Raw genomic sequence first — 26,335 nt, forward strand, 5'->3', positions numbered from 1 at the left:
CAAAAACGATCCATGAGCTGCTGGAGATCTTTGGCAGAGTGGGTTGTAACAGCTGCATTGTCGGCAAAGAGGAAGTCACGCAGACATTTCAGCTGGACTTTGGACTTTGCTGTCAGTCTGCAGAGGTTGAAGAGCTTTCCATCTGATCTGGTCCAGAGATAGATGACTTCTGTTGCAGTTCCAAAGGCATGCTTCCATAGGACAGTGAAGAAAATCCCAAACAAGGTTGGTGCAAGAACACAGCCCTGCTTCACGCCGCTTCGGATGTCAAAGGGGTCTGATGTGGAGCCATCAAAGACAACAGTGCCCTTCATGTCCTTGTGGAAGGATCTGATGATGCTGAGGAGCCTGGGTGGACATCCAATCTTGGGGAGAATCTTGAAGAGGCCGTCCCTACTGACCAGGTCAAAAGCCTTCGTGAGATCTATGAAGGCTATAAAGAGTGGCTGTCGTTGTTCTCTGCATTTCTCCTGCAGCTGTCTAAGGGAGAATACCATATCAGTGGTGGACCTGTTGACTTGGAATCCACACTGTGATTCTGGATAGACGCTCTCTGCAAGTACATGGAGACTCTTTAGTGCAACTTGGGCAAACAACTTTCCTACAACACTAAGGAGAGAGATGCCGCGGTAGTTGTTGCAGTCACCCGTCGCCTTTGTTCTTGTACAGCGTGATGATGTATGCATCCCTCATGTCTTGAGGTACTCCACCTTCTCTCCAGCAGAGACAGAGGATTTCATGCAGCTCAGTGACGATGATCTCTTTGCAGCACTTTAGGACTTCCGCAGGGATGCTGTCTTTTCCAGGTGCCTTGCCAAAGGCAAGGGAGTCCAGGGCCACGTGAAGTTCTTCTAGGATTGGTTCACTATCAAGCTCCTCCAGCACAGGCAGGTACTCAATGTTGTTCAGCGCTTCTTCGGTGACTACATTTTCTCTGGAATATAGCTCAGAGTAGTGCTGCACCCAGTGTTCCATCTGCTGCACCCGATCCTGGATGACCTCGCCTGTGTCAGACTTCAGAAGGGCAATTTTCTTCTGCGTTGGACCTAGGGCCTGCTTGATACCATCATACATCCCCTTGATGTTGCCCGTGTCAGCTGCTATCTGTATCTGGAAACAGAGCTGGAGCCAGTAGTCATTAGCACATCTCCTGGCAGTCTGCTGGGCTTTGCTGCGAGCAGCTCGGAGGACCTGCAGGTTGCGCTCACTGGGACAGGCCTTGTATGCTGCTTGAGCTCTCCTCTTTTCCTCAATGACTGGTGTCAACTGCTCAGAGTGGGCTTCAGACCAGTCTGCCGTCTTGTTGGTCTTCTTGCCAAATATGGACAAGGTGTTGTTGTAAACGGCATTCTTGAAATGTTCCCATCTGTTGGATGCGTTTGCGTCAGCTGGGCCTGGAAGAGATTCCTCAAGTGCTCGTGCAAATTCCTCCACTTTTCTCTGATCCTGGGTCTTGCTGGTATCAATGCGAGGTCTTCCTTCCTTTTTCGTGTGGTACAGTCGCTTTGTTTGCAGTTTCACTCTGCTGCACACCAGGGAGTGGTCAGTGTCGCAGGCAGCACCCTGATAGCTGTGTGTGATCTTGATGCTGGGAAGGCTGGAGCGTCTGGTGAGAATCAGGTCGAGCTGGTGCCAGTGCTTTGATCTTGGGTGTCTCCAAGAGACTCTATGTTGGGGCTTCGTGTTGAAGAACGTGTTGCTGAAACAGAGACCGTGATGACAGCAAAACTGTAGCAGGCGTTGGCCATTTTCATTCATCTTCCCAGTGTCGAACTGACCTAAGCAAGTGGGCCATGAACTGTGATCAGCACCAATTCTAGCATTGAAATCGCCGAAGATGAACAATGGCTCTTTTATGGGGATCTTCTTGATAGTGGTGGCCAGGTCATCGTAAAATTTGTCTTTGGCTTCTGCTGGAGACAACAGAGTTGGTGCATAAGCACTGATGAGAGTGACAGGTCCTGCTGATGACTGGAGCTGCAGGGACAAAATTCTTTCACTTCCCACAGTAGGTGGGATGATGGATTTCAGCAGGGTATTTCTGACCGCAAAGCCAATGCCATGTTCCCTGGTTTTGTTTGGTGGTTTTCCCTGCCAGAAAAATGAGAAATTTCTCTCGACAGATCCGGAATCTGTCAGCCTTGTCTCTTGAAGGGCAACGATGTCCATTTGCAGTCTGCTCAGCTCCATGTCAATGACAACTGTTTTGTGTGTGTCGTCTATTTCTTGCAGTTCAGAGAAGCCAGGTGTCATTGTCCTAACGTTCCAGGTGCCCAACTTTAGGGCAGGAGTTTTCTGTTTTCTGTTGCATGGTGCAGAGTTGTCAATCTGCTTGTCAGTTTTCACCCTAAACCCCATGCACCCCGTGAGGTTAACGGACCGTGGCGAGGCAACACCTTACTGGCTGGGGACTGCCCAGCTTAAGGCGGGCGGTAGCTGCCCAATGAGATGCAATGATCTCTCCCACCGTCGGAAGCAGCCCCTGGCGTCACGCTCTACGCCAATCGAGCGAAGACTTATAACTGGTAAACTGCTGCTTCCCATGTTGTGCCGACGCCATATGGTGAAGTTGGAGTGTCCTCTCCAGTGTGCGAAGCCTGGGTAAAGAAGGTATGAAGGATAGGCTGTTACCCACGCAGCAAATCCCCCCTCTCCACGTCACTGAAATGGTTCAGTGTAAAGGCAGAAGCCAATACAGTTGGTTCCAGCGGTGTCGCAGGAGTTGCCAGAGCGTGGCTGTGTACAGCCGCGAACTGCCTCAGGGACTCCGGCTCCTGATTTTGCCTCGAGGTTGACTCCTGAAGCCTTTTCCATAACTGGATGTAGCCGCAATGAAGTGGAGGTTTGGGATCAGAGTTTTCCTTCTCTTAGATGAGCTGCCTTCCCAGGCTGACGAGCTTTCCTTTTTTGCCTTTTTGCCTTAAAGAAAATAAATACAATACAGAAAAACCACAGCGCTGAGGCCAATCTTGCAAGGGAGCTGTTAAGCCAGGTCAAAGGCTTATAGAAACAAAGCTCTTTTTACTGTCTTTCTAAAACTAGGCAGGAAGGGGCTAGATGGATTTTCTAAGGCAGAGTTCCAAAGCTTATACATTACTACTGAGAAACTCTGTCCTGAGTATTCCATACACCTCAACTCATATGGTGGCAGGGAGCCCCCCCCCCCCGTGACCTCAATGATCCTCCCCAACGATCTCAATGATTCTCCCCAATGATCCTCCCAATGATGGGAGGGCAGAAATGTGTAAAGGAAAGTGGTCCCTCAAGTAAGTTGTAACCAAACCATTTAGGGTTTAAAGCAGGGGTCTCTAAACCTTTAGGCCAGAGAGCCACATCAAATATCTGGCATGGTGTAGAGGACCGGAAAAATAAATAAATTTTAAATATGAAATTTAAATAAATACATTAGAAAGCCTAAGACTTTCAACGGCTCTAAAACATCACTTCTGCTTTTTCAGAAAAACCAGGAAGTGAATGCTTTTAGGCTTTTAGAAGGCATTCTGAGGGGAGGTGCATGCCCCCCCCCGCCCTCAGAACACCCTCCAGATGGAACTGGAGCACAGCTCTGGTCACATTTGGTTGAGTGGGCCAGATGTTTGAAGGGGACCAGAGGCTTGCCACGGGCTGGACAGAGGCTTGTTGCGGGCTGCATCTGGCCCCCGGGTCGGGGTTTGGAAACCCCTGGTTTAAAGGATGATTTCCAGCACCTTGAATTGGAATTGGAAACAAAGCAGAAGCTAGTGTAGATCAAGCAAGAACAGAACAACAAGTTCAGCACAGCCACCCCCCATCAGTAATCTGGCAGCAGCATTCTTACTGTAGTTTCCAAAGACATTTTAAGGATAGACCCATGTGCAGCATACTGCTGTCGTCTAAACAGCATATGAGTAATATGTGTCTGACAAGGGCCAGCTGATCACTACCTCCAGACAAAAGTTATCTTTGGAATCCAATGGAAATGAGAGGTGTGTAGAGCTAGGTGCGTCATCTGCATATTGATGGCACCGTCTTCCAAATCCCATGAAGACATCTTCCCAGTTTGTTGAATAGAAAGAAAGAAAGAAAGAAAGAAAGAAAGAAAGAAAGAAAGAAAGAAAGAAAGAAAGAAAGAAAGAAAGAAAGAAAGACCACCTTCTAGAATTTACTCTCAGCACCACCTTCTAGAATTTACTCTCCAAGTAGGACCAGATCCAGCACAAAATGGGACTCCCCAGTCCCAACCCAATCAGGCAGTCTAGAAGAATATAATGGTCAAAGGCATTGAAACCTGCAGGGAGTTTTCCCATCCCCAAGGTGCCCAAAAACATACCCTGAGGCACAGGGAAGGCAACAGAGATGGCTGTGGTTGCTCCCCAGAAGAGTATCTTGTCTTTCCAGGGACTGAACAGGGACTGTATAACCCAGCATCCTTGGCAGCCTTTTCCAAAGTGGCCATAATGTCACTACACATAATGTGTAGTCCCAGTCCAGTGTGAAGAAAAACGGTGCTCTGTAAGGATGTGGACCACAATTCCTGTCATACAGAATGGGAATCATTAGGGTCACCGCTATATTATGCCAGGTCCTAAGACAAGAGTTGGATCTGAACCCTTGCACATGTGTGGGTGCAATCCATCCACCCAGGCCCCTGGCTTTCTGGACTCAGAGAAAGGTAGAAATAATTTTGATCCTCTCTCTGTGATCCACCCCCAGGCAGTGGAAAAGGAACTTCTGTCATGGCTGATTTTCTCCAAGGTGGACCTGCAATTATGCAAGGACACCTGGGAGAAAGTTTGTTTGGCTAGTGGGGAAGAAATGTCTGCATGAGAGTCAACTTGTGCAGGAAATTCCTCTCCTCCCCATACGCTGGCTAATCAGGTTTTCTCCCACATGGCCCGGTGTTATTGCAGGGCCATCTGGGAGAAAGCCCAGTGATTGGCTGCTACACAAGTCACACCAGCATATAACTTTAAAATGTAGAGTTTTGATGCAACTGTACATCCTCACCTCTATGCAAGCTGCATACCTACATAGAATTTTAAAGATGTACTTAAAACAGAAGGCAAGACTAAGTCAGTTTAGCTGGGAGTAGGAAACTTAAAGGGAAACAAGATATTCAAGAATATACAAAAAATTAACCTGACAAAATCCAAATTACTTCATAACAGTGTAGATATGGAGAATGGTTAGATATCTCCATGGAAAGGGAGACATCTAACCATTCTCAATGTCAAAAGAAAGGAATGAGATAACTTAGTGTGATTCTTTCAGATGATGTGCCTGAGACTGCCCTGAATTGAACCCCAATTCACAAAAATCAGTTGGATATAAAAGAAGTATGGACAGAACACCAAATTCCATGGTCTGGAAGAATAGCTGCTGTTAAAGTGGAAAATATTGCCTTAATAGCTTTTTCTAATGCTTGCTCTTCCTTTGCTGATCTGCCAGAAATTATTGAACAGAATACAAGCAGGACTAATAAACTTTATCTGGAAATATAGGCCTGTCCAGGTTAAGATGAATGGGCTGCAACAGCATGCGGTTTGAGGTAGAATGTTTGCTCTATCCATCACTTAAGTATTATCATGCTGCTGTTTTGTGTCTGTCCCCCCCCCCCCCCCAATGTCTTCAATAATGTGCATGAATCTTCCTTCTGGGTAACTGAAATCTCATTGTAATAAACCTACATCAACATTGCTATGGATGACACCAGAGGGATGAAGTTTAGACTTAATTCTATTTCTAAAGCAATATCTATTGAATGGAATAAGACTGCATTTCACCTGAACATTTCTCCATTCACATTATCATTTTTAATCCTGATTTTGATAGCATTCAAGAGATGGGAGATTTTAGCCTTTAGTTAGAAGTCTGTCTCTCTAGACTCAGGGTGCCATAACATCTTATTAAAACACAAAAGTGCCATAACATCTTATTAACAGTTACACCAGCAACAGTACACCAGTTATATTGTACTGTGTGCTGTCCTTTGTTTTAATATCTACAATTCAGACATTATATTCAACTGCTCTCTTCAAGTCATGACATTTATAGATGGTTAACCTCTTTCAAACATTTATCAATTCTTATCAATCATAAGTAACTCTTGACAAAAATGTGTAGGATGCTTGTTGAACTAGAGGATTTGGATTTGAATGTTAAACAAAAGTAGAGAATATATTTTAATCTGAATGCTACCCTTAAGCCTCAATTAACAATTTGTATAACACTCTTGACACCAACTTGTGGGATAATTTCTGTAAAATGATGTATAGTAACTTATTCCAACTAAGAAATTGCATCCCTTATCAGTCCTGGAGATGCCAGGCAGGTAGAGGTTCCTTTGCCCAGGGATGCCCAAACCCTGGCCCAGGGGCCATTTGCAGCCTTCAGGGACCCCCAATACGGCCCACAAGGAGCCCCCAGTCTCCAATGAGCCTCTGGCCCTCTGGAGACTTGCTGGTGCCTGCACTGGCTCAATGCAATTGCTCTCAGAGTGAGGGCAACTGTTCGACCTCTCATGTGAGCCGTAGGCCAAGGGCTCCCTCCTCTGCTTGCGGTTTCACATCTGCGATGCAGCAGTGGCAGCAAAGTAATGAATGGCCTTACTTTGTGCAAGGCTTTACTTTATTTTACTTACTTTTATAGGCCTTAAACTATTGCAAAACCTTCATTCATTCATGTAAGTTCCAGCTCTAATATATTCACTTATGTACTTTACATTTAAGTAAATTTATTCAAATTTGAAATGTAAATTAATTCTTTTTTCCCCCAGTCCCCAACACAATGTCAGAGAGATGATGTGACCCTCCTGCCAAATCATTTGGACAACCCCTGCCTTAAAGAATTTGGAAGGATATTTTGGTTCATATGAATGGAATGCTGAGGCATTCTTTAGCTTTGAATCTGTCTCCCATTCTATTAGGCTCACTTGAGTTTTGATGTGAGAAAGGAGCATAAGCTGATCATGCGAGATCTTTGAACTACAGCCAGATTTTTAATTACCAAAATGTGGGAATAATTCCAAACAACTATGCATGACTAGCTTTTTCAAAGTTGACATACTGTGTTTTTGAATGAAATTAATGCACATAAGCAAATATGGGAGTAGATGTTGTTGCCTTGGGACTGTTTCTATCGAGATTGGTTTTCAATATTGGAATACTATAAGTATTTACATTTAGTATACTATACTAAATGTTCATTTAGCATTAATTATGATTTGTTATCTCTTGATCTAATTTCAGTTCTTTAATTCTGCTCTATTTGTTGAAAATACTGTAGAGTATTAGTTCCCCCCCCCCCTTGAATACATTTCCAAGTCCGCTGTATCATCTTACTCTGCTTACTTTGTTGATGATCAATTTCACCTGGTCTTATCCCTGTCTATTTTTAATAATTATTTTTGTAAAAAAAAAACAAAAAACGTAACCACAAGTATGAAACTGAGCCAACTGTATAGGGATACACAAGTTTGGTTCTGCTTGGCCTGAACACGCCCCAGTGATTGGCATGTGTTCCAACTGAACATGCACAAAGCCATGAAGCTCTGCAGCAAGTGACCACTTGCAAAGCAGCCACCCTGTTACCTCCCTGCTTTTCTCTATCCTAGAGCTCTCAAAAACTTTACCCTGGAGAAAGGAGAACAAACATCGGCAACTGTAGGTACTTCAGGCCTCAGTGGAGCAGGATTCCCAGGGACAATTGGGGTTTTGTGGGGTGTGGGTTCATGACGCCATCTAAGAAAAATTCAGTCTAACGGGAGCTGCTGCACATAGCTCACAGCAGCCAAAATTACTCAAAAATATAGACTGTTGCTGTGATAATGCAACTTGCATGTTTAACTAGAACACACACAAATAATTGAGGCCTTTGTAGGCCAAGCAGAGCAAAATTGATGCATTTTTACATTCAGCATGTTCATTTCTCCAAATTTCATGACACTTCCATGATTAGCCTGCTTCCATTTAAGCTGCCCAGCTCCAACTGTATTTCTTGTCCAGCTTATCTCCTTTCTTGCCTTGCCCTATGTTTTATGTTTATGTGTATGCAAAATGGTGTGCAATAATGTGAAACTGCACTTTTATATATATCAGGAAGCCAAGATTAGCTGCATATCCCCAGTTCAGTGTTATTCAAACTGTGAGGCGCAGCTCCCTGGGAAAGCACCACGAACACACAGGAGAGGCGCGAGATGTCCTCTCACAGCGATATAGTCACACTAACTTTCCTGGGCAGAATGCGAGCCCCTCCGTCCCCAAATAAAACGCTTCCTATTTTACCAGTCACCAGGGCTCTTAAAGTTGTTTCCATGCAGTTGGCAAGGAGGGGGGGAAGGCAAGCACACACTTTACTTGGCCAAGAGCAGAAAAAGGGAACAGTTTTTAAAGTGTTGTTTAAACAACAATAAATCTTGTTGTTTGACTGAAGAGGAGAGGCTGTATTTTTAAAGTGATGAATCTTGCTACTTGAAGGGAATACTTATCAGCCATTGATGGAGTGATTGCCAGCCCAATCCTATTCCTGGGAGTAAGCCCTATTGACTGTAATGGGACTTACTTCTGAATAGACATTCATAGGATTGAGCTGTGCATCTCCTAGTATAGGAGACAAATCAGCTTCCTAACCAAACCTTTATCAGCTCTGATATATTTTCATGGTCTATTTTTAATTTATTTTCCCCCCCCCCCAGCTGCTGGAAAAATTTAATGTAATTTAATTAATAAGAGTTCAATCCTATCCATGGAGAATGGGAGAAATGACTAGTTGGACTGGGGTCCACAGAGGTGTGTATGTGTAATGTTAGTCAGACTGGGTGTTCACAAAGTTCATTTGATAAAACAATTCAATTGGTATGCTTACAAAGTTAAAAAAAAAAAAAAAAGTCCTCCTGGACCAGACAAAATCTACCTACTCTCCTGTCAGGAGAGATTCTCCTGTCAGGAGAATCCTGTCTCCAGCAGTGATCAGCAGCTGATCATTTATAAAGCACGTATATTGCTGTGTATTAACAATATATTTTTAAGATCTGCATTTAATTAATGATATAATTAATATAATTAATATTAATATAGTTAATATTTCTGGCCACTTCCTGTTTAATGATGTCACTTCCAGCCCTCAGGAATATGATGGGGAGTCATGGCCAACAGCCACAGGGGTCAAGGGAGCCACAGGTCAGAAAAGTTTGAGTACCACTGCCCCAGTTGGTACATAGGCTGTGTCAGACGCTTGTGCTTTTTTTTAGGGTCCCCATTCATGTATGGACATAAGGCCCCCTGTGGTTTCCATCCCAAACACCAGGTGGCTGTGGTGTGGAGGAGGGAGAAGGAATACCTCATCACATTTTTTCTTAGGTTCTTTTCCTGCAGCCTATTCCATTCACTGTTAAGAACGGCATTATTTTCTACCTGACGTGAGACAAATTTGGGTCACCAATAGCCATTAAAAAAATAGAAAAGAGCCTGACATGTTAACCAACAGATGCTGAATGACTCCTGAGAATCAAGGAAATCAATCCATGTCAGCTTCATATAGGTTGCTCAAAATCACCCACACTGGAGTATCTCTGGCTTTCAAGTGTTTGAATTTCAAACTGTGTCTCTCATCAAGCTTACTGTGACACGAATCTTGCAGATAAGCAATATCCATAGCTAATTTTATGGTAGCTCCCATTTATTTATTTAAATTTCCAATCTGTTCGCTCCTCAGGGGATAATACAGTATCTGGCAAAGAGACAGGTTCTGAGTTGTAAAAATGTACACTTTTGGATTACTGTATTTTGTGGAATTCATAAAAAAGAAAGATAAACGTGAAGGACTTTGCAATAACTTGCAGAACTTTATATATTAAAAATATAAAAATACATTAAGATTGAAATCTCACAGGTGGCAGCTTAAAAAATAAACAATTTTCTAGAACACCGTTAGTTGTGCCAAAGAGACTCTTCCAGAAATAAATGGTTTGAGAATTACAAACCTAAAAGCCCTGAGGATTGCAGTGAACCACACATATTCATCACTGTAACTTAACCTCAGTAAATAGTTCCACAATGTAATTACCTAATAAAAACAGGACAGGTACAGTATTTTAAAAGAAATGTCTGTTGCTAATTTTGGAAGTTACATCTTTAACTTTAGAACTAGTGCTATGCTGAACATTCACAATTGTTGCTGTAGAGCTTGCCATTTAGTAGGGAGGTATGAGAATGCTTGGGGGGAAAGCACTTTACTTTCAATGCTTTTTCACATTTTGCATTGCTGTTCGGGGTATACGGGGAGATAAAATTTTAACTGCCCTGGTCAACAGAACTCACCTTGCCCTGTTGTGTTAGAAATTTCACTGCCCCCCAATGTTTCACAGCAAATGACACACGACTAGTTGGAATTTAAACATTTACATATACAATTCATTAACTCACACTGCAATTTCATGCATGTTTACTCAGGAGTCAGATTCAAAGTGCATAGGATTACAACAGGGTAGCCCAATCCTACCCAAACCCACCCCTGTCGATACAGCTGAGCTAATGGAGAGTGTGCTGTATCTATGGGAGGGGGCTATTTGAAAGGTCTCCTCTGGATAAGTGAACATTTGACGACTTGCCTTGGGAAAAACCTGTTTAGCAGGCATAGATTTGAGATGTATAATGGCAGCAGTAGGGGAGACAGATGAGGATAGAATATCAGCACACACAAATCTGCGGATACCCCCGGTTCGCCTCCCTCCACCCCCCCGTTCCACCCCTCCCCACCTCGCTCCACTCCCTTTGTAGGTCCAACAGCGAGCCTCCAGTGCTGCTACCCAGTGCAGAAGCACACCTAAAATGCCTGCCGGAAAAGATAATCTTACAAGAGTGGAACTGGATTCCACTGTTGTAAAGCCCTCCACACAGCAGCCAAATCCATGATAGGATTGGGCTGTAAGTATGATTAGATCAGGGCATGGAAATGTTGGCCCAGTTGCCTTAGGATATCTTTTGCAAAGGGGTGTGAAAAATCTGCCAAAGTGAGAAGCACAGTTCATGAGGGCACTAATGTTCATGAAACACACGTATATTGTTTGGGGTCAGCACCATATAAAACAATGATTCTTACTAAGTCCCCCCCTCCCCCAAATGAAGTTTCAGAATAAAAATTTAAAAACTAGCTGTATTGGGTTTTGTCACACAGTCAAAGGTTAATTATTTCCTGAATGACAAAATTAATGAATTAAATCTGCACTAAACATGACGGGAAGTCAGCCGTCAGATACGGGTCAAATTCTGCCATTACATGCCAGACTTCACTTACTATCAAACATTGACTATTATGCCCAGTAGAGTCAAACACCGACTGCAACTGCATGTCAGCTGTCAAATACTGTCAGAGCTTAACTGTTGCTGCAGAATCATGTGAAATGTTGGTGTTCAATATCAAATATTCGTGCTCTGAGTCACTAAAACTGAATAATAATATTTTAATGAAAAAATCTCAGCTATATTTAGCAAGTGCAAAGGGAGAAATGCTATCACTTCCCCTTTTCCGCCACCTTCCCAAAACGCCTAGTACAGCTTCAGTGATGTTCTGAGGAAATTAATATTCAATATTTGTACAGTTCTTTCTGAGTGTGCAAAGTGCTTCTTATTTATTATCTTCATTAGGGCCAGCCCAAGACAGGATACTAAATGCTCCCTCCCAACTGATGATGTGTTGGCTTCTGCTCCTCCCAGATGTTCTAGCTTAGCACTTTCCATCTCTTCACATTTCCTCTGCCTCTCCAACCTCCTCTTCTTTTTCCAATTCAGGGAGTGGAAGGAGGAGGAGGAGCAGGAGCAGTGGAGGCAGCAGAGATCAGCACCCTCCCTCCTATCTGCTAACTGAGGTGTCTGCTTCATTTCGCTTCATGGACAGGCCATCCCGGAACTTGATGGAATCCTTACAACAACCCTGTAAGGTAAGCAAGTATTATTATCCCTGTGTTGAAATTGGGAGCTGAGGCTGAGAGGAAGGAACTTACTTAAGCTACCTATTGAGAATTCATAGCAGTGGTGAAGGGCCAACTGAGAAAGTCCTCCCCAGGTTCTTCATGGCTCTCCTGTCTGGTATAAGGCTATTAACCAATTGTTAGAACGCGTTCAAGTCTCTTTTTTGCGGAAGTTTTTGGGTTTACCCAGGTCCGTTCCCTACCTGGTTCTGTGTCTTGAGGTGGGGTTAATTCAGTTAAAGACCACTGCATGGCTAGGATTATTGAAAGTTTGGTTTAGGATTTTATTTAACCCTACCTCTACTGGTCTAACGACCAATTATTGTCGGATTCAGTCCTGCCTTTGAAGATCGCTGATCTTTTAACTAAACTTAAGTCAATAGGGCTGGGCACCGCAGGGCTAGGCATGATGCACCGTGATGTAGCTTACAGACTTGTCAAAGAAAGAATTCCTGATATTGAACAACAAGAGCTGTTTAGTGCTGCCAAAACCACATGCTCTCCACTCTATCTCCATGTTCTGGTTAGTTTTGGGAAACCAGCCTCCTTCTTTTATCACCTGGAATGCCCGCAGGTGCTTGCAAGATGTAATGCTCTTCCATCGGCCTTGTTAACTTGCAGGTTTAGTGGTATCCCCTACTCGGAGAGGAAATGCAAGTGTGGTAGGGATTGCATCAACCTACCTATCTTTTTCTACTACCTACCTTTTTCTACCTACCTTTTTCTACTGCCCTTTACATGATGCTTCACGCATGAAATATCTAGGCCCATTGTTTGCTAGGATGCAGGGTTGGGAGGATTCAACCATGCTCCAGTTTCTCCTTTCCACATCTGAACCTGAGTCCCTGGATAAGTTTGCTTCCTTTTTATCTGGGGTAATAGCCAGGCAGAACTCTGGGCAGTGTGTGAGGAGAGGCCTGATGGTTATGTTTGTGATGTCGTTGTATATTTGTGTCTTGTTTTGTTTCTTTCTCTGTATTCTATGCCAATAAAGGTCTTACTGATACTGATAAAGTCCTGATTTGCAGTTCAATCTTTTAGGTTTATACAAAACCAATTCAAAAATAAAATTGTGCTTTATTTCTGCATTTATCACTGGCCTGGAAAAGGCCTGAACTATCTTCTAATTTTGTTACAGTCTCATAAGCAACTTGAAACTGCACTAGCAACCACTGGAGGACTGCAGACTACAGTCTATGCAACACAAAAACTACCTGAGAACATCCAAATCTGTATAATTGGGAGATGGAGCAAATCTCTAGGGCCACCTAATTCAATTCTTCAGCCCCAAGTCAGAATCTACTGAATTAATTCAAACAGAATTAATCAAAGTGTTAAGTTTCAGTGTACCTAAATTGTGCATAAAATATGAACAGCTGCTCATTTAAAGTGCGAGGAAAAAAATGTATTGTGGAAGCTAACTGTGAATATATATATACCTGTCTATGGAGGATTTCACTTCACGCGTCAGATGAAGGGACTAAGCTCCACAAAAGCTAATGCCAGCAGCTGTCACTTCTAAAGCACACATGGAGTAGTTCTTTCGTTTCTTAAATCAGTCTGCTTACACTTCCCTGAACTGTGGCTCACAGTTACCTTCCACAATATTTTTTTTTCTTCACACTTCAAAACATCATGTACTTTTCTGCACAATTTTGTTACGTTGATACAATTGTGATGTGGCTGCCATTGAGGCTAATGAGATCAGTCAGAAAAGGTTGTAGGGCAGCACTTCCCAAACATGTACTTTGGGCCTGAGAATAGCCCACAGAAGTGACCGGAAGCAACTTCTGGTTTGTGGGTGCAACTTCCTGTTTGACTGGAAGTCGCTTCTGTGGGCCATTCTGAGGTCTGTGGAGGCCAACAGAATGGGTTGCAGGCCTGGTGTGATTCAGAAGAGGCCTCCTGGGACTCCCAATAAGGCATTCTGACACGACCAGGAGCATCACGTCACAACCCACTGCAGTGGAGGGCCACAGTGCTGGAAAGTTTGGGAACAACTATTATAGGGTGTTTGGAGACATGAGTGAATTCGAAGTTCAACACCGTTTGGCCTGTCATACGCTGATACTTTAGGTATAGCTAGAATTGCCTTTGCCTAACATTACCTACTATTACCTACTACCTATTGTTGTATAATTGAAGAATATTTCCACTATCTTTGGAGTTCCATATGAACTTGTGGCTGACAATGCAACCCAAACCACAGTAGCAGAATTCCAGTTATTTAGGACATCCTATAACATAGTAGCTACAGAATACAATATACTCAAGCAAACAGAAAGGAATAGAGGCAGAACAGATTGCAAAGAAAATGCTGAAACAGAATGATCCACATATTACTGTTTTAAATTACAGGCCAACACCGTTAACAAACAGTGTGGCAGAATTCCTTAAAAGAAAAATAGTCAGAACATTGTTTCCTATTCTAGAGAGGAACCACATTCCAAACAGATCTGTATGGGGAAAAGCCAGATTAATGGCCACTTCACATATTACAAACACGTGTACTCTATAGGTGCATTTGTGAAAAATGTTAGATTAGTACATTCAGCAGCAAAGCCAAGCATGATGTGTGAAATGGACTTCAGAGCTCTTCTCAAAGGTAGAGTCTCATCCTGAAGGGTCAATTAACCTTATTAGCCAATTCTTCACTCAGTGCTCTGCAGCCCAGATTAGGCAATCTCGCCCTCTTATTATCACTCCCTCCTGAACAACCAACGGATCCCACCTTTGCTTGAGACACCATGGATACATGAGCAGAGTCACAAACAGCAGCAAGGTCTTCAGAAGTACTGATGGCAGAGAAAGGTGATAGAAATACTAATGGTTCAGAGAACAAGGGGTAGGTAGAACTGCTCTATAAGGCCAAATAGTTGAATATCCCTTGAGCTTTCACATGCTTTAGGTTTCAGGGACAACAAGAAAGCATTTGTAAAGTTTCAAAGCAAATTGTTGAAGTAAAAAAGGACAGATGTGCACTCAACATTTCAGGGAGCTCATGCCAAAGTTATACACCAGAAATGGAAGTAAGGAATGAACTGTTTAGTTGCACATTACTGTGAATATCAATAACTCTATTGTGATAGAGTTGCGGCTTTATCAATGTTCTGACAACAAACAGAGTTGGGAAATGTTCCATTACCTTTCAATTTTTCAGCCAGCAAAGTTGCTTCATGTTCGGAATAATGCATTATTGCCGGAGGAGACAGAGGCCGCATTCGATCTTCTTCCATTTTGCGCCTGTGACGTTCCTCTCTAGCCAACATCCTTTGCTTGCACTCCCATTCATAAAAATCGTCTCTTGCTTGTGCAAAATCAACATGAAGGCGACCTGAATCCTTTTTGTCTGTGCTAGATCCTAATCTCATGCGATAACCTGAAAATAACAAGCAAAGCCATGGTAGCTCCTCTTTCCTTCATGTTAACATTTTTACAGTGCACCAGATGCACTCAGTCTTTCTAAGTTCAATGGGAACTAATAATCTTATACACACAGGTAAGTGTGTATAAGATTACAACCTTAGAAAAATAGTTTAATCAGTTTTTTTTCTCCTTCAAAAGCAATCACATCAATTAATTGATATTCAGTACAGTTACTTGAAGCATACCTAACATTGCTTATTGTCGGAAAAAAGAAGTCACTCACACCTTTACCATTTACATTTTTAAATCACAGATCACGTCATTCTATGGGCCAAAAGAACTATTAACCTCACAAATTTTGCATCCATATTCTGAGCATCAGAACATTGTGATGAATCAAAGATGGTGCTTCAGGTCAGTGGTGGAACAAAATGAAGAATTGTAAGGCTTAGGGTACTCACAGAAGTTTTGCAAGGTGCATTACATTATCCGAGTATGCAAAAACAGATTCCACAGATTTGTCAGGTCCTAGATTCAAAAGCTCCAAATTTATATATAGCCTAACATGGTAATTTTCAAACATTTTCATCACACGGCACACTGGCAAGGCACTAAAATGGTCAAAGCATATCACCGGTTTTTTGACAAGTTTTTTGACAATTGTGCTGTCAATGGGGGCTCACATCCCCCAATGGTCCTATTGATAAATGACCCTCTCCCAAATTCCTGCGGCACACCTGGGGACCATTCGCAGCACACCAGTGTGGCATGGCACAGTGATTGAAAATGGCTGGAACACAACACACACACAGAGCATCAAAATCTATTTATGTAGAACACAATCTATTATGTCTCAAAATCCTGAAATTACTTGTCTCTCTCAACACATCTGCCAACTTATTTTTGACCTCCAAAAGGTAGCCCCACTGCAATATTTCTAAAACATGTTTCTTAATGATTTTGGGATTGCTTGCAATCAAGTTGTCTCAGACTGAACAATTATGTGATCAAGGGGAGATTTACATTATGTTATACCATTCTCCTATCCCCTAATGTTTATATTAAGTTAAAACCAGGGTTGGCAGGGTCCCTCTTAATTTTCAGGAAGATGAGCAACAGCGCCTTCACCATATGATGACCAGTCATTAAATCTTTGGGTACGAAGAGATGGAATGGAACTTGCTTAGAGAAATATCTCCAATTCTTTGTTTGCTGAAGAGTGCATTAATAAATACAGTACATAGGCAGAAAATGGCAAAGAAGACAAAACAGATGGAATGGAAGCTCTATCCATGTAGCACTTTTAACAACACATAAACCTCAGCGGAGTGAGTGGGACGTGCTACAAACCACTGATAGGACTGAGGCATGATATACCATTAAATTAAATTAAATTATGTATTCTAATTTTATGTCTCTTGTCTATTATGGGCTTGGAAAATTATGTGTTTCTATTGCCATTTCAGAGTGCCTTATGTTTGAGAACATAATAAAGATCATCTAGAAAAACAGTAAATCAATGCAATTAAAACAAAACATCCACCTAGCTGAAAGCAGCTCCTCTGCAGCGCTAAAACACAGTTGGAGCAGAACTTGACTACAGATTATCGCAAAAATGAATCCTGGGAGAATCCTGATGACGTTATTTATTTGTTTATTATGAATTTGCTATCCTACCTTTTCACTTCAAATGGAGCACTCAAGGTGGTTTATAACATAAAAGTATTCCATAAAACACTGAACAAAAACAACAGAGCCAACAAACAATTTAAAATACCAGTCAGCGATCAATAAAATCTAACTGAGTCCAGACCACACACACTTTAACTGACAACAGAAGCCCACTGAAGAGGAGGCAAGGGACACTTTAAGGGCAGGGAATTCCACTCCCTGGATGCTGTCATTTCCAACAACATGACTCAGCTGGAACGAGGGCTGGAGGGAGCAGAGCTCTGTTCTACCGTATTCCGAATCCCGTGTTGGGACTTCTGGCCTGTCACAGGACTCTCTACTCTGCGCCAGCAAAATAGCCGGTGCAAACTTGAGTTGCCCCATTGCGGGGCCTGCACCCTTACCTAGGGGAAGGGGACTAACACTCAGCATGCAGCGCTATCCACTCTGCCCATGCCCTGCATAATTTTATATGTTTTAATCATGTCCTGCCTCAAGTCATTTTTTTTCTATACTGTCTATACAAAGGTGCCTTTGTCCTATCTAGTCAGAATGTTCTTGTGGTCCACAGTTTGAAATTGGGGGGGGGGGCATTTTGCAGCATCTGTAAGCTCAAGTCTAAGCACTCTGACTTACAAACCACACATCTAGTTTGCTTTTTCCTGGAAGGACCCTGAAGAGCCACTGCCAGAGTAGACACTATTGAGCCACGTGGACAAATGATCTGACTCATCACATAAGTCAGCATCAGTTGTTCCAATGCATTCAGCTCTGTGGATTAAAATACACAATCATATTACCACATGTTGGTGCCCATGGCTGTAGCTGTCATGTGTGCTGGCTGTCTTTCACATGTCAGAGCTTTTAGGCAACAATTCTTATGCCCATGCTTTGTAATACCTTACCCCGTGTCAGTAATGTACACGAAATGGTCACTGGCAGTGTGGAGACTACGGTAAGCTTGATGTCAATACCTGGAAAAATCTAGGAAGGTCTGTGAGCACTAAGAAAATAATGGGGTGATTTCTAGGAGCCAGCGTGGGTTTGTCAAGAGCAAGTTGTGCTAGACTAATCTCATATTCTCTTTGACAGAGAGATTAGTCTGGTAGACTCTGTGTACACATGGATAAAGCGTACATAGATTTCAGCAACGCATTTGACAAAGTCTCCCAAGATATCCTTGATGATAAAATGTGGGCTAGATGTTACTACTGTTAGGTGGATTCAAAGCTGGCTGAACAACTGTTCCCAGCAAGCACTATTAGACAGCTTCACATCACTGGAGGGAGACACTGAGTGGAGTGCCACAAGACTCTCTCTTGTTTCCTGTGCTGTTCACAGTACTGTACAGTAAATAACCTGGATGAAGGAGGTAGAGGGAATGCATATCGATTTGCAGATGACACTAATCTGGGTGGGTGGTTGGATAGCTAACACCCTAGAAGACTGAATTAGGATCCAAAATTATTTGACAGGCTAGTGATCCCATATCAACAAGATGAAATTCAATGGAGGAATGTATGTATGTAGGAATAAAAAACCAGAGGTACAAGTACAGGATTGGGGTGGGGGGAGAAGATTGCATTGGCAGCAGCATGTGTGAAGACATAGGCTCTTATTTATTTAAAAGATTTCTATAATGCTTTTTCTATGCTCAAAGCAGTGTACAATAAAAAAATAAAAAATACAATAAAAACATTTAAATAAAACCATTAAAAACATTGCCCAATCTTATTCCCCACCACATTATCATGCAGCCATGATAATGGAGGCTGCGCCACATGCTATGGTGAAAGCAGCAGTTGGGCAGCCTGGAGGAGGTAAAGAAAAATTTAATTTTTTTACTTATGCTCAGTAGGCAGCCTATGGGTCACCTATGGGTCTTCTTGGACCTATGCCAGCCATTTGGCTGACCTATGTCTGAGGAGAGAAAAGGGGCAGGGAGGCTTGAGAAAGAAGGTATAAGATCTGGGGCACAACCATGCCCCAAAGTTCCACCCCTCCCCCTCCTCCCTCCAATCCTCCCCAAAACTCCCTCTGCCATCGCCCCCCCTACCCATGACACACCTCTGCCACTAACTTACTGGCACTGACAGAGACTTCTGGAGCCACTGTGGCATGCACCATACTGCAGTCCCTTTGCATCAACAGCCCAGAAGCATACAACAGCAGCCCGGTTTTTGTGCCTTCTGGTACACTCGTTCTGGCAGCACAAGGCCGCAATAGTATTAGGGCTTTAGCGGACCACAAGATGAACATGGGCCAGTAGTGTGATGTGGTTGCCAAAAAAGCTAATGCTTGGCTTCTTTTGCAGAACAAAGATAGTGAGGTACTGGAAATAAAGTCCCACAAGTACCAGCTGAAAGAGCCAAGTATGTGTAGCCTGGAAAAGAGAAGACTAAGGGGATTTGCAGACTAATAATCCAATCCTAAATTGCCATGTGGCAATGCAGCAGTGCCAGTGTGGCTTCTGCTGCATCCCACAAAGGGATTTTTGGCTGCTGAAGGTCTCCTTGGGGTAAGGGGAAATTTGTCCCCTTGCTCTGGGATAAGCCCCAGTAGAAGTGGAGCTAGGGGGCGGCACAGTAAGTACAGCACGCTCCACAACATGCAGTGAAAGTACCCCTCCCCCTCGGCACCTGAATGACTCCAATGCCAATGACTCCATTACTGCGCTGAATGACTCCAATGCCAGGGGGGGGGGGGCACTTAATCAGCAAGTTGCAGAGCATGCTGTACTTACAGTGCTTCCCCCCTCTAGCTCTACTTCTGAGCCCCAGCAGCCACTATGGGTTAACTTGGAGTAACACCAGCTCAATTGTTACTGCAAGTTCACATTGGGAAGTTCACCTGGGAAGGTGGATTAGGTCCAGGAAGGGGGTCAGGATTTGGGGTGCACCACCACAGCTGAATCTGCCCCTCCCAGGCCCAATCCTCCCTGATCTGCCTACCCCCACCTTTTTCAACTCCCTCCAACCCCTTGCTCTGACTTACCTGGGCTGGTGGTTCTTTGACTGTCAACTGGTGTGTGAGAGATCATAATGGTCTCCCTAGCAATGGCCCTGTAGTACATGCCAGTGGAGACTGCTTTGCAACTGCTGTAAAGTAGCCTCCACCAATGCAACACCAGTTACACCATTGGCCATGGGAAACAGGTTTAGGTTGTAAGTATCTGAAAGTCTACCATACAAAAGAAGATGGAAAATTACTTTCTTTGGCTCTCGAGAGCAGGGCTAGAAAAAAATGGGTTGAAACTACAGGGCAAGGAAGTAAATTGAGGCTAGACATGAGGAATCATTTCCTAAAAGCTGTCTGGCACTGGAACAGCCTGCCTCATGTAGGAATGTTCTCTTCATTGTTAGTTTTTTCAAGAAAAGGCTGGATAGCCACCTATCACTGGCAATTGCTTGCACTGAGCAGGAGGTTGGACTAGATCAGGGGTGTCCAAACTTTCTGGCAGGAGGGCCACGTCATCTCTCTGACACTGTGCTGGGGGCCTGAAAAAAAGTTAACTTACATTTCAAATTTGAATAAATTTACATAAATGAATATATTAGAGATGGAACCTATATGAATGAATGAATGAAGGTCTTGCAATAGCTCAAAGCCTATAAAGGCCTTTGCTTTGCTGCCACTGCTGCATCACAGATGTGAAACAGCAAGCGGTGGCAGGAGCCATCGTCCCACAGCTCATGCAACAAGTCAAACAGTTGGCCATCATACTGAGAGCAGTTGCATCAGGCCAGCATGGGGTCCAACAAGTCTCCAGAGGGCCAGAGACTCATTGAAGACTGGGGGCTGGATTAGGAGTCCTCGAGGGCCACAAGTGGCCCCAGGGCCGGGGTTTGGGCACCCATGGACTAGATTACCTGCATAGTACCTTCCAACTATTACATTCTATGTTATGTGATTCAAGTGTACCCTGTCATGCAATTCTATGGAAGCTCCCACAACCCCTTCTCTGCCCTCACATCCAATAAAGGAACTTGTCAGGGAGTATGCTGCAGCTCAGGCTTTTTCAGTCTGAGCAATTTTGATCAGTCCTCCATTTTACAACTACGTAAGTCAGCACCAGAACATAATGTATCCAAGTGCCTTGTGTGCAAAGGCACAGCTCAAGATTAAAACTAGAACTATTTGTGCAACAGTCTTTATGACATTAGGAAATATTATCTGTACACAGTGCATTTTCAACGTCACATGCCCTTGCAATCATCCACTAGACTGTATTACTGTATTGCACATTCATGCATTATCTAGTTTAGCCCAATCAATAACACATGTAAAAAAATGGATTATGTTCTTGGTAATCAATTAAACAATAACAGATGCAGTATTAAATATTGTTCCTAAATATATCCTAAAATGGTTATATATTTGCCCACTACGTCCCAGCCTTGTCTATCACATAGATAGGACTCATCAGCCTGGGAAGGCAGCTCATCTAAGAGAAGGAAACTCTGACCTCAAACCTCCACTGCCTTGTGACTACATCCAGTTGTGGAAAAGGCTTCAGGAATCAACTTTGAGGAAAAATCCGGAGCCGGAGTCCCTGAGGCAGTTCGCGGATGTACACAGTCACACTCTGGCAACTCCTGCGATGCCGCTGGAACCAACCGTATTGGCTTCTGCCTTTCCATTGGACCATTCCAGTGATGTGGAGAGGGGGGATTTGCTGCATTGGTAACAGCCTATCCTCCATACCTTCTTTACCCAGGCTTTGCGCACTGGAGAGGACACTCCAATATCGCCATATGGCGTCGGCACAGCACAGGAAGCAGCAGTTTACCGGTTATAAGTCTTCGCTTGATTGGCGTAGAGTGTGACGCCAGGGGCTGCTTCCGACGGTGGGAGAGATCATTGCATCTCATTGGGCAGCTACCGCCCGCCTTAAGCTGGGCAGTCCCCAGCCAGTAAGGTGTTGCCTTGCCACGGTCCGTTAACCTCACGGGGTGTGTGGGGTTTAGGGTGAAAACCAACAAGTGGATCGACAACTCTGCACCATGCAACAGAAAACAGAAAACTCCTGCCCTAAAGCTGGGCACCTGGAACGTAAGGACAATGACAACTGGCTTCTCTGACGACCTGCAAGAAATAGACAACGCACGCAAAACAGCTGTCATCGACATGGAGCTCAGCAGACTGCAGATGGACATCGTCGCCCTTCAAGAGACGAGGCTGCCGGATTCCAGATCTATCAAGGAGAGAAATTTCTCATTTTTCTGGCAGGGAAAACCACCAAACAAAACCAGGGAACATGGCGTTGGCTTTGCGGTAAGAAATACCCTGCTGGAATCCATCATCCCACCTACTGTGGGAAGTGAAAGAATTTTGTCCCTGCAGCTCCAGTCATCAGCAGGACCTCTCATTAGTGCATATGACTCTGTCATCTCCAGCAGAAGCCAAAGACAAATTTTACGATGACCTGGCCACCACTATCAAGAAGATCCCCGTAAAAGAGCCATTGTTCATCCTCAGCTATTTCAATGCTAGAGTCGGTGCTGATAACAGTTTGTGGCCCACTTGCTTAGGTCCGTTCGACACTGGGAAGATGAATGAAAATGGCCAACGCCTGCTAGAGTTTTGCTGTCATCATGGTCTCTGTGTCAGCAACATGTTCTTCAACACGAAGCCTCAACATAGAGTCTCTTGGAGACACCCAAGATCAAAGCAGGCCAACCTGATTCTCACCAGACACTCCAGCCTTCCCAGCATCAAGATCACACACAGTTATCAGGGTGCTGCCTGCGACAAAGACCACTCCCTGGTGTGCAGCAGAGTGAAACTGCAAACAAAGCGACTGTACCACACGAAAAAGGAAGGAAGACCACGCATTGATACCAGCAAGACTCAGGATCAGAGAAAAGTGGAGGAATTTGCACAAGCACTTGAGGAATCTCTTCCAGGCCCAGCTGACGCAAACACATCCAACAGATGGGAACATTTCAAGAATGCCGTTTACAACAACGCCTTGTCCATATTTGGCAAGAAAACCAACAAGACAGCAGACTGGTTTGAAGCCCACTCTGAGGAGTTACAACCAGTCATTGAGGAAAAGAGGAGAGCTCAAGCAGCATACAAGACCTGTCCCAGTGAGCGCAACCTGCAGGTCCTCCGAGCTGCTCGCAGCAAAGTCCAGCAGACTGCCAGGAGATGTGCTAATGACTACTGGCTCCAGCTCTGTTTCCAGATACAGATAACAGCTGACACGGGCAATATCAAGGGGAAGTATGATGGTATCAAGCAGGCCCTAGGTCCAATGCAGAAGCAAATTGCCCCTCTGAAGTCTGCTGCAGGCAAGGTCATCCAGGATCGGACGTAGCAGATGGAATGCTGGGTGCAGCACTACTCTGAGCTATATTCCAGAGAAAATGTAGTCACCGAAGAAGCGCTGAACAACACTGAGTGCCTGCCTTTGCTGGAGGAGCTTGACAGTGAACCAACTCTAGAAGAACTTCACGTGGCCCTGGACTCCCTTGCCTTTGACAAGGCACCTGGAAAAGACAGTATCCCTGAAGTCCTAAAGTGCTGCAAGGAGATAATCGTCATTGAGCTGCATGAAATCCTCTGTGTCTGCTGGAGAGAATGTGGAGTACCTCAGGACACGAGGGATGCAAACATCATCATGCTGTACAAGAACAAAGGTGACAGGGGTGACTGCAACAACTACCGCGGCATCTCTCTCCTTAGCGTTGTAGGAAAGTTGTTTGCCCGAGTTGCACTAAAGAGGCTCCAGGTACTTGCAGAGAGCGTCTATCCAGAATTGCAGTGTGGATTCCGAGCCAACAAGTCCACCACTGATATGGTATTCTTCCTTAGACAGCTGCAGGAGAAATGCAGGGAACAATGACAGCCACTCTTTATAGCCTTCATAGATCTTACAAAGGCTTTCGACCTGGTCAGCAGGGATGGTCTCTTCAAGATTCTCCCCAAGATCGGATGTCCACCCAGGCTCCTCAGCATCATCAGGTCTTTCCACGAGGGCATGAAGGGAACTATTGTCTTTGATGGCTCCACATCAGACCCCTTTGACACCCGAAGCGGAGTGAAGCAGGGCTGTGTTCTTGCACCAACCTTGTTTGGGATTTTCTTCACTGTCCTGCTGAAGCAGGCCTTTGGAACTGCAACAGAAGGCATCTATCTCCGGACCAGATCAGATGGAAAGCTCTTCAACCTCTCCAGACCGAGAGCAAAGTCCAAAGTCCAGCTAAAATATCTGCTTCTTTGCCAACGATGCAGCTGTCACTACCCACTCTGCCAAAGATCTCTAGCAGCTCATGATTCGTTTTAGCAAGGCCTGCCAAGATTTTGGACTGACAATCAGCCTGAAGAAAACACAGGTCATGGTTCAGGATGTGGACTCACCTCCCTGCATTACAATCTCTTTGCATGAACTGGAGGTTGTCCATGACTTTGTGTACCTTGGCTCAACAATCTCCGACACTCTTTCTCTCGATATCAAGCTAAACAAACGCATCGGTAAAGCAGCTACCACGTTTTCCAGACTCACAAAGAGAGTCTGGTCCAACAAGAAGCTGACGGAACATACCAAGATCCAGGTCTACAGAGCTTGCGTCCTGAGTACACTTCTGTACTGCAGTGACTCATGGACTCTTCGCTCACAACAGGAGAGGAAACTGAGCGCTTTCCACATGCGCTGCCTCCGACGCATCCTCGGCATCACCTGGCAGGACAAAGTTCCAAACAACACAGTCCTGGAATGTGCTGGAATCCCTAGCTTGTATGCACTGCTGAAACAGAGACGCCTGCGTTGGCTCAGTCATGTTGTGAGAATGGATGATGGCCGATCCCAAAGGATCTCCTCTATGGAGAACTCGTGCAAGGAAAGCGCCCTACAGGTAGACCACATCTGCGATACAAGGACATCTCCAAGAGGGATCTGAAGGCCTTAGGAGTGGACCTTAACAGGTGGGAAACCTTGGCCTCTGAGCGGCCCGCTTGGAGGCAGGCTGTGCAGCATGGCCTTTCCCAGTTTGAAGAGGCACTTGGCCAACAGACTGAGGCAAAGAGGCAAAGAAGGAAGGCCCATAGCCAGGAAGACAGAACAGGGATAGACTACACTTGCTCCTGGTGCGGAAGGGACTGTCACTCCCGAATCGGCCTTTTCAGCCACATTTGACGCTGTTCCAGAACCACCATTCAGAGTGCGATACCATAGTCTTTCGAGGTTGAAGGTTGCCAACTACTATGTCCCAGCCTTGTCTCATCTTTTCTGTTGTCTTGTCTATTCCAAGCACAACGATTAGTCAACTGTTCCTCCCCCAATACTGTGTACATATGTCCTTATGGGTTCTAATGGTTCTAATATGTTCTATTATGTCCTTATGGGTCCGTTTGGGTTCTAATGTATTATCTGTTGCTAATTCTGATATATTATCTGCTCTCAGCTGAACATAAAAAACAGAAAGCAGATAATACATCAAAACTAGGTTGTTAATCCAAACACACATGTACATCAGTACTGGCCACAGTATTGGAACAGTCTGTATTCTTAGGGCGCAATCCTAAACCCTTATGTTAGTGCTTGGGACATGTGCTGCATCCTGCAGTTGGGTGTCACTCACGGAGGCCTCCTCAAAGTAAGGGGATGTTTGTTCCCTTACCTCAGAGCTTCATTGCCCTTATGTCAGTGCTGGAAAGCACTGACATAAAGGGTTAGGATTGCACCCTTAGACGTTGTTAAGACAGCACTTGTAAAGATTTTGCCTGGTCCTATTTCTAAGAAGTCTCTTCACTGATGCAACCCTGTTCTAATAGAAAGAAATCAGTAAGTTGAGAACAAAGAAGATAAAATTAATATGGTTGAAAAAGATCAAGGGGCATACATGATAAATAGGCCAAATAGCCATTTTCACTAATGTAGACTGTTCTGATCTGTGTTGGGCTGCGCATAAAATAATGATTCTGTCTGAACAGGTTCAGAATATGGAACCATATGAAAACAAATATTTCCTGGTAGCACACTGCAGTCTCCACTGAATTATTACATTGCTGTAACACAGGGGTCTATAAACCTTTCGGCCAAAGGGCTGCATCAAATATCTGGCACAGTGTCGAGGGCTGGAAAAAAAAATTAAATATAAAATTTAAATAAATACATTAGAGTAGTGGTTCTCACACATTTATCACCAGGACCCACTTTTTAGAATGAAAATCTGTCAGGACCCACCGGAAGTGATGTCCTGATCGGAAGTGGCATCATCAAGCAGGATACTTTTTAACAATTCTAGGCTGCAATCCTACACACACTTACCCAGGAGTAAGACCCATTTACTATCATTGTTAAATGAATATACAGAGTAGCTTGTTAAAAGTACAGGTCTGTAACATTTC

At 44.1% G+C, this 26,335-nt stretch overlaps 1 protein-coding gene across 1 annotated transcript in view; it reads right to left on the minus strand.

The window, feature by feature from the left end:
* ENOX1 (ecto-NOX disulfide-thiol exchanger 1) overlaps positions 1 to 26,335 on the minus strand; it is a 136,770-nt gene that overhangs the window by 79,329 nt on the left and 31,106 nt on the right. Inside the window, exon 5 of the mRNA XM_066620142.1 lies at positions 15,090 to 15,323. Within this exon, the coding sequence (XP_066476239.1) occupies positions 15,090 to 15,323 (234 nt within the window). The remainder of the gene's footprint in view (positions 1 to 15,089; positions 15,324 to 26,335) is intronic.

This window comes from Tiliqua scincoides, chromosome 3 (assembly GCF_035046505.1).
Source record: "Tiliqua scincoides isolate rTilSci1 chromosome 3, rTilSci1.hap2, whole genome shotgun sequence".
In the NCBI taxonomy this organism is placed as follows: Eukaryota; Metazoa; Chordata; class Lepidosauria; order Squamata; family Scincidae; genus Tiliqua; species Tiliqua scincoides.